Source organism: Chiloscyllium plagiosum, unplaced genomic scaffold (assembly GCF_037043375.1).
Source record: "Chiloscyllium plagiosum isolate Xiang-an unplaced genomic scaffold, Cpla_swu_hap1 HiC_scaffold_11, whole genome shotgun sequence".
Taxonomy (NCBI): domain Eukaryota; kingdom Metazoa; phylum Chordata; class Chondrichthyes; order Orectolobiformes; family Hemiscylliidae; genus Chiloscyllium; species Chiloscyllium plagiosum.
In genome coordinates this window covers 19,770,055-19,788,508 of record NW_028270149.1, presented here as the reverse complement: position 1 = coordinate 19,788,508, position 18,454 = coordinate 19,770,055, and the positions used below count along the sequence as shown (strand labels likewise).

The window sequence follows — 18,454 nt, the reverse complement described above, 5'->3', positions numbered from 1 at the left end:
CCAGAGGAAGTGGTGGAGGCTGGTACAATTGCAACATTTAAAAGGCATCTGGATGGGTATATGAATAGGAAGGGTTTGGAGGGATATGGGCCGGGTGCTGGCAGCTGGGACTAGATTGGGTTGGGATATCTGGTACGTATGGACGAGTTGGACCGAAGGGTCTGTACCCGTGCTGTACATCTCTATGACTCTATGACCAAGATATTCTACGGTAGACAACATTTTGTTTTCATGTTCAATCACCTTATGTTCCATGTTTACATCTTGATCAACTTACCCATTAGTAAATTTAAAATGCAGTGATTTCTACGAGCAAAGATAGCAACACCACCAAAGCTATATTGCCATTCCTGCACTGTCGCTGGGCCCAAATCTCAGGACTCTTTCCCTTTGGCTGTATCCACACAGCAGTTCAAAAAGGCAGCTTAACACTACTTTCTCAAGGGTCAATTAAGGACACGACTAGTCAGTGATGTCCATATCCCATGAAAGAATATTTTAAAAACAAAAGAAAACAGCTTTGTTTTTCCAGTGATAAGCACAGATCACAAACTCTAACCTAGTGAGAAACATTTCCAATGACAAACCAATCAAATAACAGTTTCTATGATAAGATTATCTCATTGATTTTACCTCATAGCAAGTCAACTAATCTTTACAAGACCATAAGACATTGGAGCAGAAATTAGGCCATTCAGCCCATCATGTCTGCTCCACCATTCAATCATGGCTGATAAATTTTCTCAACCCCATTCTCCTGCTTTCTCCCTGTAACCCTTGATTCCCTTGACAATCAACTACCTATCTATCTCAGTCTTAAACATATTCAATGATCTGGCCTCTACAGACTTCTGTGACAATGAATTTCATAGATTCACCACTCTCTGGCTGAAGAAGTTTCTCCTTACCTCCATTCAAAATGGTCTTCCCTTTACTCTAAGGCTGTGCCCTTGGGTCCTAGTCTCCTGGAAATGTCTTCCCAACATCTATGCTGTCCAGGCCATTCAGTATTCTATAGGTTTCAATTAGTTCCTCCCCCCATCATCTTTCTAAACTCCATCAAGTATAGTCCCAGAAACCTCAAGCATTCCTCATATGTTAAGCTTTTTATTCCAGGGAACATTCTTGTGAACCTCCTCTGACCCATTCCAGGGCCAATACATCCTTCCTAAGATACGGGCCCCAAAACTGTGCACAATACTCTAAATGTGGTTTGACCAGAGACTTTTAGAATCCCAGAGATACATTCCTGCTATTATATTCAAAATAAACGCCAACATTGACTTAACCTGCAAGTTTACCTTTAGAAAATCCTGGACTAGAACTCACAGGTCTCTTTATGCTTCAGACATGACTTGTGCGGCACCTTGTCAAAGGCTTTCTTGGAGTCCAGGTAGATAACATCCATTGGCTCTCCTTGGTCTAACTGGCTCATTATCTCCTCAAAGAATTCTAACAGATCATTTCCCTTTGATGAAACCATGCTGACTTTTCCCTATTTTACCATACGCTTCCAAGTATTCGGAAATCTCATCCTTCACAATGGACTCCAAAATTTTACGCACTACCAAGGTTAGGCTAATCGGCCTGTAACTTTCCATCTTTTACTTTACACCTTTTTTAAAACAGGGATATCATGTTAGCGATTTTTCCAGTCTTTTGAGACATTCCCGAATTCTAGTGATTCCTGAAAGATTACCACTAACACCTCCACTATCTCTTCAGCTATCTCCTTTCAAACTCTGGGGTGTAGTCCATCTGGTTCACGTGATTTATCCACTTTCAGACCTTTCAGTTTTTCTAGCACCTTCTCCTTGGTGACAGCCACCATACTCAGCTCTGCCCCCTGTCTTTCTTGAATTGTTGGGGTATTACTCGTGTCTTCCATCATGAAGACTGACGCAAAGTAATTATTCAGTTCCTCGGCCATTTCCTTGTTCCCTACTACTATTTCTCCAGATTCATTTTCCAGTGGTCCAATGTCCCTGTTTACCTCTCTTTTGTTCTTTTGTGAAGATTTATTCACAAAACCAACAGCAGTGACAAAGATAAATCAATCTCATTTATTAAGATTTATTGTAAAATGGTTGGAATGTTTCACTTAAGACTACAAGATACTGGAGAAAAATTTTGTTTTAAAATACAAGTGCACTGATTGAAACTGGCAACCGTTGAACAGCACAGTGTGATTTACAGCACCACAGTAGACAGACACTAACAATGCAATTTCTAGCCAAACTCTCAATGTGTTCTCCCTTAAAACAGTCTGTTGCAAATGTCATGTTTACCCATCTTTTTCTGAATTTTCCAATTGCTTTTACATAATTTATTTGATGTTCAAGTTAAAAATATATCTAAACCCCAAACAAGGAAAAACTTTTGAACTTCTATGTCAAGCTAAATCAAAGAAAAATTAGAAATTAAAAACATAAGAAAATACAACCAAGCTTCTGGTGGCACCTGATCACATTTTTCTTTCAGAGGCTGATTGTCAGTATTGCCCATTTTTAATTCAGATTTCAAACATTTTTGACTTTATAAAAGATAGACTCCTTTTAAGTCCAATCACATTTTTAACATGAATAATATCTGAATTGGCCGCTGCAGTGTAGTCACATTTTCATTAATTGCTTGGGGTTCACTGAAGTCTTCAGGCAAGTGCCCATGTTAAAATGCAACATTGCCAAGCAAATGTCTTCAACTTTCCATTTAAAACATAAAACTGTTTTCTTTAGTAGTGGGAGTTGTTAGTAGGTCTGAATATTTTCATGCCCATGAAGAAGTGGCTTTTAAAGCTAAAAAAAGCACATTAGAGAGATAGCATTCATCACTTTAGAGAAAACTTAACTCAGGGAGAATGTACAAGAATATTAGAAAGATGAAACTATTGGACATTATAGTATTGGTTAAGATTTAAGATGGAACTTGTGTAGAATTAGACAGCTGACCCATAAAATACAGACCAGACAACTGAACAGCATAGGAACGTGCCCTTTGGCCCATGATGTTGTGCCAAACATGACGCCAAATTCAACTATTCCTTCTGCCTGCCCTTGGCCCATATACTGCCATTCCTTACATATTCATGTGCTTATCTAAAAGTCGTTTAAATGCCCTTATTATATCTACCACAACCAGCACCCCAGCAGTGCATTCCAGACCCCAAACACTCTGTAAAACAATTGCCCCTCACGTCAATTGTTTTTCAATTGAACTTTCCCCATCTCACCTTAACCGCCTACCCACTAGTATTAGACATTTCAACACTGGGAAAATGGTTCTGACTGTCAACCAGATCTATGCATCTCATAATTTTGTAGATTTCTACCAAGTCTTCCCTCAGCCTCTACTGCCCCAGAAACAACAAACTGAGTTTTCCAGTCTCTCTCTATATCTCATGTCCTCAGATCCAGGCAGCCTCCTGGCAAACATCTTCTGCATCCTCTCCAAAGCCTCCCACATCTTTCCTGCAATGGGGCGAACAGAAGTGAATGCAATACTCTAAATGTAGCCTAACAAAAGTCTTGTAAAGCTGCAACATGACATCCTGACTCTTGTACTCAATTCCCCGACCAACAAAGGTGAGCATGCCACATGCCTTCTTTATTATCCTATCTACATGCATGGCCACTTTCAGGGAGCTATGGACTTTTACCCCAAGATTCTTCTGTACTTCAATACTGTTCAGAGCCCTGCTATCACCTCTGTACTTTTCCTTAACATTTGATCTCCCAAAGTACCTCACACTTACGTGGATTAAACTCCTTCTGCCTTTTCTTCACCCATATCTGCGACTGATCTATATTCCACTATATCCTTTGACAATTTTCAACACTATACATAACTCCTTCAATCTTTGTGTCATTTACAAACTTTCTAACCCACCCATTTACATTTTAATCAAAGTCATTTATGTATATCACTAACAACAGAGGTTCCTGCGGAACACCATGAGTCATGGATCTCCAGCCTGTAAACCACCCTTCCACCACTAATCTCTGCCTTCTATGAGCAAGCCAATTTTGAACCCACGCGGCCAAGTCACTGTGGATACCATGCCTCTTAATTTTCTGGATGAGAGATGGATCTTATTGAAAGCCTTTTTAAAATCCACGTAAACAACATCCACTGCTCTACCCTCATCGATCACCTTTGCCACCTCCTCAAAAAATTCAATCAAGCTAGGAAGACATGACCTGACCTACACAAAGCCATGCTGACTGTCTCTAATTAGGTCATGCTTTTCCAAATGTGTATAAATCCTATCCCTTATACTTCTCTCCAATAGCTTCCCAACCACCGAGGTAAGACTCATCAGTCTTATAGTTTCCTGGATTATTCCTATTTCCTTTCTTGAACAGAAGAACAACATTAGTTACTCACCAGTCCTCCAGTGGCGAGTGAGAATACAAATATCTTGGTCAAGGCCCCAGCAATCTCCTCTCTTGCTTCTCTCAGTGATATAGGGTGAATATCATGGGGACTTATCCACCTTGATGTTCATCAAGAGATCCAACACCGCTTATTTCTTGATCTTAAAATGCCCTATTAGCATGTTCCACACAAATCTCACCATCCTCCATATCCTTCCCCTGGGTGAATACCGACACAAAGTAATCATTTAGGATCTCACCCATGTCCTCTGCCTCCAAGCACAAGTTCTCTACTTTATCCTTGAGTGGTCCTACCTTCTTCTAGCTATCCATTTGCTTCTAATGGATCTATAGAATGCCTTGGGATTTTTTAACACTACTTGTCAAGGTCATTTTATGGAGAAAGTGAGGACTGCAGATGCTGGAGTGTCAGAGTCGAAAAGTGTGGCACTGGAAAAGCACAGCACGTCAGGCAGCATCTGAGGACCAGGCCAGTATTTCATGACCCTTTCTTGCTCCCCTAATTCCCTATTTGAGTACTTTCCTGCTTTCCTTATATTCCTCACAGGCACTGTTCGATTTTAGCTTCTTAAACCTTACATATCCTTCTTTTCTCCTTCTGACTAAATTCACAATCTCCCTTGATATCCAAAGGTTCCTTACTTTGCTATCCTTGTCATCCCTCCTTACTGGAACTTGCCAGTCTTGACCTCTCATCAGCAGGACTTCAAACAATTCCCATATCAAATGTGGACTTATCTGATAACAGCTCCCTTCAATTAACACTCCCTCCCTTCTTCCTAATACTGACATAATTTGCCTTCCCCAATTTAGTATCTTTTCGCGAGGTCCGGACTTATCCTTGTTCATAGTTATCTGAAAACTTAAGGAGTTATGATCACTGTTCCCAAAATGCTAGCAAAGGAGTGGTTAGGAAGTATCTCTGTTCTCATCCACTGAAAGAGGCTATCAATAGATGCAAGAATACAGCTCAGTAGGTACTGGTTGCCATGCCACTGGACCAGAGGCCATTCTTCACGTGAGAATCAATGCAGTGTATTTCAGTATTTCTTTTAATTATGAGGATCACAAATGGTGATAATACACACACACATTTCAAGAGATCATCAGATGCCAATCAAGAATAAACTCCTATGTAATGTTCAACACACGGATAATAAAGTAAACTGTGGAGCAGAACAGAGCTTATTCCACCTTTGCTTGGATTTCAAAGGATGACTGGGAACTGCTCTCCATAACTGATTTTGTTGTAACACAGCAAACCGTCCATAAGCAATAGGAGACCTGAAAACGGGTCATCAGGTCATCTGATGCAAAAGATTTTAAGGAGACAGAAGTGTACAGCTGCTCAAGACAGTGAAAAAAATAATTTATTAAAGTACAGCAGATACTCAAACACACTTGTATACTGTTTATCTAAGATTATGTCAATTACATGACGTACACACTTAGATAATTGTACAAATGCAAATAAAAAATGCATGAAAGTCCTTTTTTTATACAAAGCACAGCCTTAATAGAGAATCAACAACATTCAAACATCTATAAGTTCTTCCTTTTCATTACCCATCTTTCGTCTCTACAGATTAAATGAAACATGGTACAAGTGATCCTCTTTAATTTAAAGCTGTTTCATTAAATAACAGAATCTCTGAAGATGTTTGGTTGACCACTTGTCATTGAGATTGTGGGAAGAGTCCACCAGGAGTCTATGACGGTGATCACTTAAACTGATTGTCAATCAGGGTACCTTTCATCTTGGCTTTCTTCGCCTCCAACTCCGCCTGCAAAGAAAGGAGAAGACGGATCTTTACAGGAGCCTTTAATCCACTATTTGGTGAAACCAATAATTATAAATTGATTAACAGCGTCATGACAACTAAATAGCTAGACTTTTTCTCTTTGCAATCACATTAATACTGTGGATTTACGATAACTACGAGATAGTGAGGGCTGCAGATGCTGGAAGGTCAGGGTCGATAAAGTGTGACACTGGAAAAGGCACAGCAGGTCAGGCAGCACCCGAGGAGCAAGACAGCCGACATTTTAGGCATAAGCCTTTATCAGGACTGAAGATGGGTTACGCCTGAAAGGTCAACTCTCTCGCTCCTCAGGCGTTGCCTGACCTGCTGTACTTTTTCCAGCACTACACTTTATAGATTTACAATAACTTACAGCCATGGTTGCTATATTTTCAGAGGAGGTTGGAATGGTGGGGGTTCAGTTTATTTTTGATGAATTTATTTCTCAATAAGAACAAATATTTAACCTATTATATGCTTTGTTTTCCAGAATGAGGTCCAGGAAAAACATTAGCTAAGTATGCAGTGGGTATGGACTCAGCATCAGTTCCAAAAACCTTCTGCTATTTGTTGATTGCAGCGATGGCAAAAAGGGAAGAAAGCTTGAATGCACTGGCTGTCAAGCTTGAGTTAGTACAGGTTGCATTCATGTTTGTGGAATACTACTGACAAATCAGACATCTGGCCCAGCAGCAAAATTCTAGCTGGATTACTAAGTATTGCAAAAGCTACACAAGCGGGCTTTCACTACTAAAAATATCTTGGATAAACCCTTTCTTTTTTCAGTGGCATTACACGAGAGAAGCATTTTAGGTTTTCATAGGTCTCTCAGTTTATGCAGAGATTTTATTTTGGTCCCATTTATATGAAAAGCAGATCCTGAATCTGGCCTAATGGATCTTGATAGGAGCGATGGTAAAATTGCTAATACGTTTACCAGTTCCTGCAGTCTCTTCTTGCTCATGCCCTTTCTTTCCAGCTGCTTCTCAATCACTTTGGCATTCTGCGCATAGGAATCAGCAATCTCCCTCTGTCAAATGCACAAATCACAGGTTAGTGTCATTTCGTAACAATTTCTAATTCTGACATTCATACATATCTGGGTTGTTGTAAGCTTCTAATACAATGCCCATGAAAGAATAAGATTTTGTTTTAGTGGACAGCAAAGAGAGTTACCTCAGATTACAACAGGATCTGGACCAGATGGGCCAATGAGCTGAGAAGTGGCAGATGGAGTTTAATTCAGATAAATGCGAGGTGTACATTTTGGGAAAGCAAATCTTAGCAGGACTTATACACTTAATGGTAAGGTCCTAGGGAGTGTTGCTGAACAAGGAGACCTTGGAGTGCAGGTTCATAGCTCCCTGAAAGTGGAGTCGCAGGTAAAGAGGATAGTGAAGATGTGTTTGGTATGCTTTCCTTTATTGAGTACAGGAGTTGGGAGGTCATGTTGCAGTTGTACAGGATATTGGTTAGGCCACTGCGTGCAATTCTGGCCTCCTTCCTATCGGAAAGATGTTGTGAAACTTGAAAGGGTTCAGAAAAGATTTACAAGGATGTTGCCAGGGTTGGAGGATCTGAGCTACAGGGAGAGGCTGAACAGGCTGGGGATGTTTTCCCTGGAGCGTCGGAGGCTGAGGGGTGACCTTATAGAGGGTTACAAAATTATGAGGGGCATGGATAGGATAAATAGGCAAAGTCTTTTCCCTGGGGTCAGGAAGTCCAGAACTAGAGGGCATAAGTTTAGGGTGAGAGAGGAAAGATATAAAAGAGACCTAAGGGGCAACTTTTTCATGCAGAGGGTGGTACGTGTACGGAATGAGCTGCCAGAGGATGTGGTGGAGGCTGGTAGAAGTGCAACACTTAAGAGGCATTTGGATGGGTATATGAATAGGAAGGGTTTGGAGGGATATGGGCCGGGTGCTGGCAGGTGGGACTAGATTGAGTTGGGATATCTGGTTGGCATGGATGGGTTGGACCGAAGGGTCTGTTTCCATGCTGTACATCTCTATGACTCTATGATTTAGAGAATCACAGAATTGTTACAGGACAGAAAGAAGCTGTTCACTGACTTACTTCCACTTTATATGAACCATAACAATCCGAGGAGTTAGTGATTAAATTTTAAAAAATCCATCCTCTAACACAGCGATAAAGCAAAACACTGCAGATACTGGAATTCTGAAATAAAACAAAGCACTGGAGAATCTCAGTGGTCTACCAGTAGTCTACATTTGGTCTCGCTAGTTTAGAGCAATGTCAGCAACAAATACAGCAGATTAGATTATAAGAAATAAAAGTAAAATACTGTTTCTCCTGGGAGCTGTGTTTGAGACCTTGCCGAGTGGGGAGGAAGGAGGTCAATAGACAGGAGTTACATCTTCTGCGAATGCATGGGAAGGTGCCGTGGGAGATTGATGGAAGGGCACACCATGGTATCGAGGAGGAAATGGCCCTTGTGGAATGTTGATAATGGAGGGAAAGATGTGTGGGGGCCCTCGGCTGAGGAAAAGATCATGTCAGAGACACCCAAAGAGGTGGCATCATTGGAACTGACATGACAGAGAGAAACTGGGAGAAGGGAATGGAATCCTTCCAGGAAGCGGGGTGCAAGGAAGTGCAATTCTAATCAAAATTCACAAAAGCTAAAGATTCCACATCTGTAGTGAAGTCCTTAATGTGTACAAATGAGTGGGTTGGGCAATAAATGCTGGCCAACTGGCAATGCCCACATCCCATAAAATGAATAAATAAATAAAATATCAATTACTTCTTTAAATATTTCTCATTTTACCTACAGATTAAACCCGTCAACAGTTCAGCTCAACTTACTGTGCAATTCTCATTTGTTCAAAACTGGTTTTAAATTTAAAACCTTGTTTTCTGGCTCTTCCTCACAAACTTAATATCAATCATGAGGCCACTATTCACAAGAAGCTCACTTTTCATCAGCTTATTAACTAATATTGGCTTGTTGCCTAGCATTACATTCAGTGCAGTGCACCCTCTTGTTGAGTTCTAAAAATAATATTCTCGAAAACTGTCTCAAATACATTTTGGTATTAAATTAATTGTCTTAACAACTTGGACTGTTTACTTTGGTCAATCTGTACAAAATATTTAAAATCTGCTGATTGCTAAAACTTTATTTTTTGATTATCTCACAATGTATCCCTGGAGTGTGTGGTGGAACACTGGCAAGACTGGTATTTATTGACCATCCTTAGTGGTGCCAAAAATATTAGGACGTAACTGTGTTCTTTTTCAGGCTTTTATGTGGGTTAGTTAAGCATCAGCTACACTGGTATGTGACGGGGGCACTGCCTGAAACTAAACAAATTTTGAATACAACAACTTTGGGACATATACAATTCATTCTGTGAGTGAAACAATGCATGTTTCAAGGCGTAAAATCTCAGACAACTAGTTTTGAAGATCAGTAATTAAGGCAACAGAAAGTATGAATTACAATTAGTTAATTTTACCTGGGTAAAGATACCCTACTGATAATATTGGTGACTTAGGATTCACCTGGAATAAATAGTAAACTGACAAGCCTAAAGTTTATTGATTTTCCCCAACTTCTTAGAGAATGGAGTGCCATTTGCATCTTTCTGATCCAATTCATGTTATTTTTCATAAAGTTATAGTAATCATTTGTTTTACTTAAAAATCATTGACAGCATTTGAATGGAGACATAGAAAATAAAAGCAGAAAAAAAACATGATATTTACCAGTAGAATTAAAATGCATGAAATATTTTGCAGATTATATAGTTGTACATTAATATTTGTCAATGATGAATATTATTTCACCATTAGATTTAATTTCTAAGTAACAAAGAACACAAAAGTTAACATTCCAGTCTATCAGTCAAAAGAAGAGTTTTGATCTATGAAGAAACTCACTGCTTCGATCTCCTCTTCCTCTTCATCGATGGTGGACACAGTGACAGAGCTGAATTTACCCATGTCTTTGGTCCTCTTTGTCATCATTACCTGTGGAAGCAAAAATCCAGTCAGTCAGTTATTAAGTCACATACTGCTTCATATTGCAAAATTAAAAAGCAATATGCAAATGATTCAGAAGAGATAATGTAGAGCCTTTTATTTTGAATCTTTGCGGACATATTTATTTATTTCTCATGGAACAACTGCTTTTTGTTTTACATTTTTCCTAACGTATTATGTATTCTGTACCAAGCCTCCAACCAAGGCTGTTTATAAGCAGTGAATCAACAGCAATTCAGAACAAATGCACTGCCCCAGACTTGATAACTTGCAGGCAATTCTTTGGTCATGGTCTCCCACTGTCAGCACACCTTTGATCAAAAAGATTACGAGCCTAGGTCAGTACATTACTCAAGGCTACATAATTTTGGAGCACAAGTCAGGGTGCTTGACTTTATAGTTGAAATATAATGCATATTGTGTTGTATATTTAACAATGTACTATAACATAAATAATATTTATGCACTGCCTGTAGGGGCATCGTCACACATATTATTAATCTTTTTCCCTGAATGGTGCAACTTAATTAATTTGCCTAACTGGATATACAATTTATAGACATAGAGCAGCAAGGTTATTGATTTTAAAATAAAGAAATATATCAGCAATTTGCTGCTAGAAAGAATATTAATACTATATTAGATCAAAGAAAGAGGCAATTATGGCATGGTGACTTACAGCTTAAACTTCAAAGCTGCAATGTCAATATGGGTGAGGGGAGAAGGGGAGGGAGAGGAAGGAAGGGAGAAGGGTAGGGAGAGGATGGAAGGGAGAAGGGACGAAGGAAGAAGGGATGGAGTGAGGAAGGGAGGGGAATGGAGAGAGAGGGATGGGGGTGAAGAGAGAGAGTTTGCTTTTGTTTAGAAATATTTTAAAGAGGCGACATTTTTCACTGTTCTATACATCACCATTCCAATGTATTCCGGCTGGTCCTGCATATTCCATCCTCTGTAATTTTGAGATCACCCAAAAGTCTGTTGCCTGGGTCTTACATGAACTGGGTCTAATTTCCCTATCACCCGTGCTCCAAAATAATTGATTTATAATCCTCATTTTGATGCAAGATAAAACTGCTAATTAACTATTGAGATGAATATCAGAATCAACCAAAATAAGATTGTTGTTGATAAACCATCTGGTGACAATCTTGGACCATCCAGAAGAATTTTCCAATTACACAGTAATTAACTGACATCACTGCACAACAAAACTTATATTCATAGAGCATATTCACAAAGACAAAATGTTCCAATGTGTGCACAGGAGCTTTACAAAGTAAATGCAACAAATCTTTGTATTCTGCAGATAGGGGCATGGAGCTCTCGCAGCTAACAAAAATACAGTGTAAATCTTCTATCTGCAAAGAGATAATGCAAAGGTTCGTACAAACAGACTGGAAGAATCAATGGGAAACAAAAAGAAATCGGGTCTGGGGTTGACCTTGCAAGTACATGGATCCATGGGTAGCAAATCAACTGATAATGAGGCATGAGTGTATAATGTTCAGCTACATTTAGAGAATTAGATGAGATGATCAAAAGCTTGATTTAAGAGGTACAGTTTACAGCGTGCCTTAAAGGGAGGTACAGATAGAGAGAGAGAAGGGTTTTCCAGTATTGGTGTGTAAGCAACTAAACGCATGTCCAAATGATGCAGCAAGCAAAATCAGGGAAGGCCAAAATACCAGAATTAGAGGAGAACAAATATATTAAAGAATGTGAGGCAGAATGAGATTACAGTGGGACAAGGTCAAGTAAAATATAATCTCTAAATCATCCATCTCTAAGTCCCTAGTGACATCTACTTGTACAGCAAAACGATTTAAAATTCCTTGGGGAAATGGAAAGTTAGAAGAATCTTTAAGGAGTTATAAATATATCAGCAAATGAATCTCATGACATTATTCTTCCCATAATTTGGCTATGAAACGGAAAATAAATGTATGAGAAAGTTATTTTTCTTGTCTCTCTTGCTGTGCAGACTTCCAATTACAGCATGCAATCACTTTTATGGCTTTAGAAGTGCAACAAACAACAAACAACCAACAACCTGCCACAGCTATCGTTGTAAATACAAATGGGTTCACTGACTTAATTCAAATCAGCAGTAGCAGAAAACTGGTGAGCTGTAACTGGATTGGTAGGCTCTGGAAAGTCAGTATCGAACCACTTTTATGAAACATATACAGCAACATAAAAAGGTAATTGCTTATTTAAGATTGATGAAGTATTCCTACTGATCCATACTAATGAAATCTACAATCCATATCCCTGAAGGAGCAGAATTTGCTTTGGTTTACGAAAATAATCTGATCGTCAATTTTAACTTTCAGCTGCATCCTGGGTTCACTGGGAAAAGATTTTCCTTACTTTGGGTGTTCTAGTGTTACATTTAAATGGTCAAATGCCAGGTTTCAGATTGGAAGACCTTTTTGTAGGTGCCACTGTTACCTATACCTGCTCAATTCACTCACTACAAAACTTCTGTTTGGAATGTATCAACATGTGGAAATGGAACAAATTTCCATTTCATGTGTTGGAATGAAGTACTAGAGGCTGGGTGCACAGACGGTTACAGATGCAAGTTCTCTTCATGCTGCTTCAGTGTTCCTATTATCCTACCTTCAGTTCAATTTTGCTATTTTCTATATATGCCATGCTGACTGAATTTACATCTTTTGTACACACAACAGAGTGCAGGTCAATCTGCTATAACGTGAGATTTGTTAACTCTAATTCGTTGTAACATGATTAACGAATTGGGGACACTGTTTCTAAAACGTGAACTTTTTAAAACTTTTGCTGGCTGTCGTGTGGTAACATCATCAACACTTTAAGTGCTGTTTCTAAAGCACGATTTTTCTATAATGCAGAGTTGTACAAGAATGCAACCATGTCATAGAAGAACTACCTGTAACTTTATACAGTGGAGCATTACCATGAATAACAGGGTTGAGTTTGTCTTGGATTCTGTGGACTTTAAACAAGACTAGTATTATACAGCCCCAATCATACCTCTCAACTTTGTTTGAAATGTAACAAGCATAATAAACTACTTTAAAGAGCAGTAGCTGTCATTAAGGTACCAAACTTGCAACTGAATAGTTCCAGGAAGTAGAGAAAACTGATTAAACAAACTGCATCAAATATAGTACTGCCCTCATGTACTCTGCCAAAATGGGGGTCAGAATTGAAGCATCAACCCAAATATCACCCAAGTTGGGGTACACTAAGGCAAATATAGCATCCACATATAGGATCAGCATGATTTCAACCCCACAAGAAATCAAGCGTGAGTCCTTCCTGATCTGTACATGTTATCTATTCACTCGAATAAACTAGCTGACCCAGAGGCATGTCTATCCCAAGCTTTTCAAACATCAGAATACAAATATTTATTGTGAAATCGCATCCATAATTTTTTTATTTTTTCAATTTTGATTACTGAAAAATAGTTTCATAATAAAAATGTTGAAACAAAAAGCAGTATTTAAACCAATTAACAGTTTGGAACAAAAACATTATTTCAGTCTTTAAATGGCAAAGTTGAAGAAACTTTCAAAAGTCATCCACAAATCAATATTTGGTAAATCTTGAGTAGAGTCAATGACTGTCAAATCTCATGCATTAACGCTATTGTATATGAAGGGCATGGAGTACAATCATCAGGTTAAATGGTTCAATAAGTTATCTTAGTGCAGAAAACTATTCTCTATATGAGAAAGATGAATTGAAACATGAGAAAGTTCAGTTGAAACTATGCAAGAGTATTTCAGATTAGTGATCACATATTTCAATGGCTTGCAGCTAGACTGTAGTAATTACTGGCAAAAATCTGGATGACTTCCACTTAGCTTTTTTGGTTCGGGGTCAACTCCCTACCATAAAGTAGCATGAGTCATTGTAAAATAATTTGCAAATAATCAGGAATAAAAGTTTTCTAGAGAAAAATACATTAACATACATACATACTGAAATAAAGAGGGCACATCAGCAGCAGCACCGTGTGGGGCTAAAAATGAGGCGTCAGTCTGAAGCTACATCACAGCACCACCGAAAGAGACAGAGACTACTAATCTGATGACCGATGGAACAGATCCAGTTGTGAATAAAGAAATAAACCCTAACCCAACTAACAGGAGGAGAATGATTCACAAATAGCCTCATACACAACAACAGGGATGTCCTGCACATCAATGCATAAAAAAAGGCTGAAGCATTTGCAATAATCTTTAGCCTGAAGTGCCCAGAGGATGGTCCATTTTGGCTCTCTCACCGACACTCAGTTTAGTTAATGCCAGTCACTCAGCTCCTGACCTCGTTACAGCCTTAGTTCAAATATGATGTGGAGGTGCCAGTGTTGGACTGGGGTAAACTTAGCCTTAGTTCAAACATAGAGAAAACAGATGAACACACGGGGTGAAATAAGAGTGACTCCCTTTGACATCAAGTCAGCTATCAACTGAGTCTAAAGTGAAGTAAATGGGAATCAAGGGAATACTTTCTGTCGGTTGTACTTAGTACAATGTAAAATGATTGTGGTTGTTGAGAGTCATTCAATTTCAGTATACTACTGCATAGGTACCTCAGGATACAGGCCAATTATCCTCCGTTGTTTAATTCACGACGTTTCGTCCATCGTAATGTCAAAATTGGGGATATCCACTGGTGATTGCACAGTTTGGCATAATTTGTGACTTCTCACACAACTCCAAGTTTGGGCTGATGTGGCAAATAACACTGACATCACACAAGTGCCGGTTAACGATCACCTCCAACAGAGAGAATCTAACCATCATCTCTTAATGTTCAACGGCAATACCACTGCTGAATCCCTCATTGTTAATGTTCTGGGGATTTACTATCAGCCAGATACTAATTTGGAGCAATTGGATAAATGTTTTGGCTGCAAGAGAAAGTCACAGGCCGGAATTCTACAGTAAATAACTCAGCTCCTAACAACCTAATGTACATTCACCATCTACGAGGCATAAAGGCATGAGTATGATAGCATGTTCTCAAATTGGACAACAACATTCAAATGGATTGGCACCATCCATTGCTTTCAAAATTCAGTCTTCACCACCAAAACACAGTGGCACCAGTGTCTACCATCTTGAATATCCAATGCAGTAACTCACCAAACCTCCTTTGATAGATAGACTTTACAGGTTTGGAAGGTGCTATCATCAATAAGGACAAAGGCAGCAGATACACAGGAACACCACCACTTGCAAGTTTTCTTCCAAGCCACTCAATATCCTGACGTGAAAATATATAGCCACTTCTTCATTGTCAATGGACCAAAATCTTGGAAATACCTCCAGTGCACAACAGTGGGTGTCCCTACAACAAAATGACTGCAGCAGTTCAAAGCAGCAATTCACTATTACCTTCTCATTAGGGGTGGACAATAAATTCTGACCCAGCCTGCAATCCCACATCATGTGAATGAAGTTTTTTTTTAAAAAGTTCAACACTATTAATTTAAAAAATTCTTTTTTCATTCTGCTCCATCAACTTTATCTACGTAAGAAGAAGCCCAAGATGAGCAGTTATCATATTGAATGGTAGAGCAAACTCAGTGGGCCATGTTTACTCCTGCTACTATTTCTTGTCTTCTAACAACTCTGCACCGTATATCACATTGCTCTGTTTTAATATACAGACTCTAATTTCCAAAGAGTATATGCAATCTGCAAAATCGAAGTGAGGTTTTCTCCTGTACTTGGATTCATCTAGATGCTAGCTGAGGGACATGGTAGGTAAACGGGGAAAAAAGATAGTGGATGGAAATAAGCATTAAGTTGCAATAGGGAGCATGAGAGGATATCTGGATTAGTGGTGCTGGAAGAGCGCAGCAGTTCAGGCAGCATCCAAGGAGCAGTGAAATCGACGTTTTGGGCAAAAGCCCGTCATCAGGAATAAAGGCAGAGAGCCTGAAGCGTGGAGAGATAAGCTAGAGGAGGGAGGGGGTGGGGAGAAAGTAGCATAGAGTACAATAGGTGAGTGGGGGAGGGGATGAAGGTGATAGGTCAGGGAGGAGAGGGTGGAGTGGATAGGTGGAAAGGAGATAGGCAGGTAGAACAAGTCATGGGGCAGTGCTGAGCTGGATGTTTGGTACTGGGGTGAGGAGGGGGAAGGGGAAATGAGGAAACTGTTGAAGTCCACATTGATGCCCTGGGGTTGAAGTGTTCCGAGGCGGAAGATGAGGCGTTCTTCCTCCAGGCGTCTGGTGGTGAGGGAGCGGCGGTGAAGGAGGCCCAGGACGTGGGGTCTTTTTGGAGGTGGCAAAAATGTCGGCGGATGATTTGGTTTATGCGAGGGTTGGTAGGGTGGAAGGTGAGCACCAGGGACGTTGACCCCACCACCAGGGATATATTTCCCTCCCCACCCTTTTCCGCCTTCCGCAAAGACCGTTCCCTCCGTGACTACCTGGTCAGGTCCACGCCCCCCTACAACCCATCCTCCCATCCTGGCACTTTCCCCTGCCACTGCAGGAACTGTAAAACCTGCGCCCACACCTCCTCCCTCACCTCTATCCAAGGCCCTGAAGGAGCCTTCCACATCCATCAAAGTTTTACCTGCACATCCACTAATATCATTTATTGTATCCGTTGCTCCCGATGCGGTCTCCTCTACATTGGGGAGACTGGGCGCCTCCTAGCAGAGCGCTGTAGGGAACATCTCTGGGACACTCACACCAATCAACCACACCGCCCCATGGCCCAACATTTCAACTCCCCCTCCCACTCTGCCGAGGACATGGAGGTCCTGGGCCTCCTTCACCGCCGCTCCCTCACCACCAGACGCCTGGAGGAAGAACGCCTCATCTTCCACCTCGGAACACTTCAACCCCAGGGCATCAATGTGGACTTCAACAGTTTCCTCATTTCCCCTTCCCCCACCTCACCCTAGTTCCAAACTTCCAGCTCAGCACTGTCCCCATGATTTGTCCTATCTGCCTATCTCCTTTTCCACCTATCCACTCCACCATCCTCCCTGACCTATCACCTTCATCCCCTCCCCCACTCACCTATTGTACTCTATACTACTTTCTCCCCACCCCCATCTTCCTCTAGCTTATCTCTCCACGCTTCAGGCTCTCTGCCTTTATTCCTGATGAAGGGCTTTTGCCCGAAACGTCGATTTCAAAGCTCCTTGGATGCTGCCTGAACTGCTGTGCTCTTCCAGCATCACTAATCCAGAATCTGGTTTCCAGCATCTGCAGTCATTGTTTTTACCTAGCATGAGAGGATATGAGAAGTGGAGTATAGGGTAGCATTTGGGAATTTGAAGATTTATGGGGATAGGTAGAATTGGTGGCATGAATGGGGAATGGGGTTACATTTGGGGATGAGGGCTGGAGGATTTCTTTACATTTTATTCTTTTGTTTTGACCTTTGAATATGATGTTTGAGCAAGGAGGCAGGCTTTCCACCCAATCCACAATGGGAACTGGCTGCTCCTTCAGTTCTTCCTGGGTCTCCTAGCCTGACACTGAAACCAACCTGAACACCAGAATGAAAATAAGAAGTGGTGCTGGCCATTTTTAAAGGTGAGGATTCTGGACGTGGATTGCTTCCACCTCTGTGCACACGACGCAGGAATGAAAATCATGGTTTAGCATCAGGTTTTCAAAAGAATGAGCTTGATCCCCATTTACAGCAATTGAGCAGATTTGCTTATATTTGGAGCTGGGGTACATGAATCTTAGAATCAGACATTACTGAAGAGGCCCTTTACCCCATCGAGCGTGTATCGCCCAAACTATGCTAAATCTACACCACTTCCATTTTTCAGCATTCAACCTATAGCCTTGAATGTAGTGGTACTTCAAGTGGTCATCCAAATACTTTTCAAGGTTGGGAGGCTATCCTTCTCAATTACCCCCGTAAGCATCCGCTGAGTGAAAAGACCTTTGCGCTCTGAGGAAGGGTCACTCGACCTGAAAAGTTAACTGATTACTCTCCACATGTGCTGCCAGACCTGCTACGCTTTTCCAGCATTCTCTGTTTTGGTTTGCTCAAAACCCCTCTAAATCACGCTCAAAGCTTCACCCCTGCTGTCATCAGACTTAAGAATTGATCTCACATATGTTAGAGTTGATCTTTCTCTGTAACTATAATGTTGCAATCTGCATTCTGTTCTTTTGCCCTAATGTAGTTATACAAGATATGATTTGTCTGGTTAGCATGTAAAACAATACTTTACCCTGTATCTCAGGATATGTGACAATAATAAATC

General features: G+C 40.4%; 1 protein-coding gene across 1 annotated transcript in view; it reads right to left on the bottom strand.

Moving 5' to 3' along the window:
* Positions 1-5,746: 5,746 nt before the first annotated feature.
* steep1 (STING1 ER exit protein 1) overlaps positions 5,747-18,454 on the bottom strand; it is a 53,521-nt gene continuing 40,813 nt past the window's right edge. The window contains exons 5-7 of the mRNA XM_043705059.2: positions 10,106-10,195; positions 7,134-7,226; positions 5,747-6,178 (exon numbers count right to left, since the gene is read on the bottom strand). Coding sequence (XP_043560994.1) covers positions 6,116-6,178; positions 7,134-7,226; positions 10,106-10,195 — 246 coding nt within the window. The 3' untranslated portion in view covers positions 5,747-6,115. The remainder of the gene's footprint in view (positions 6,179-7,133; positions 7,227-10,105; positions 10,196-18,454) is intronic.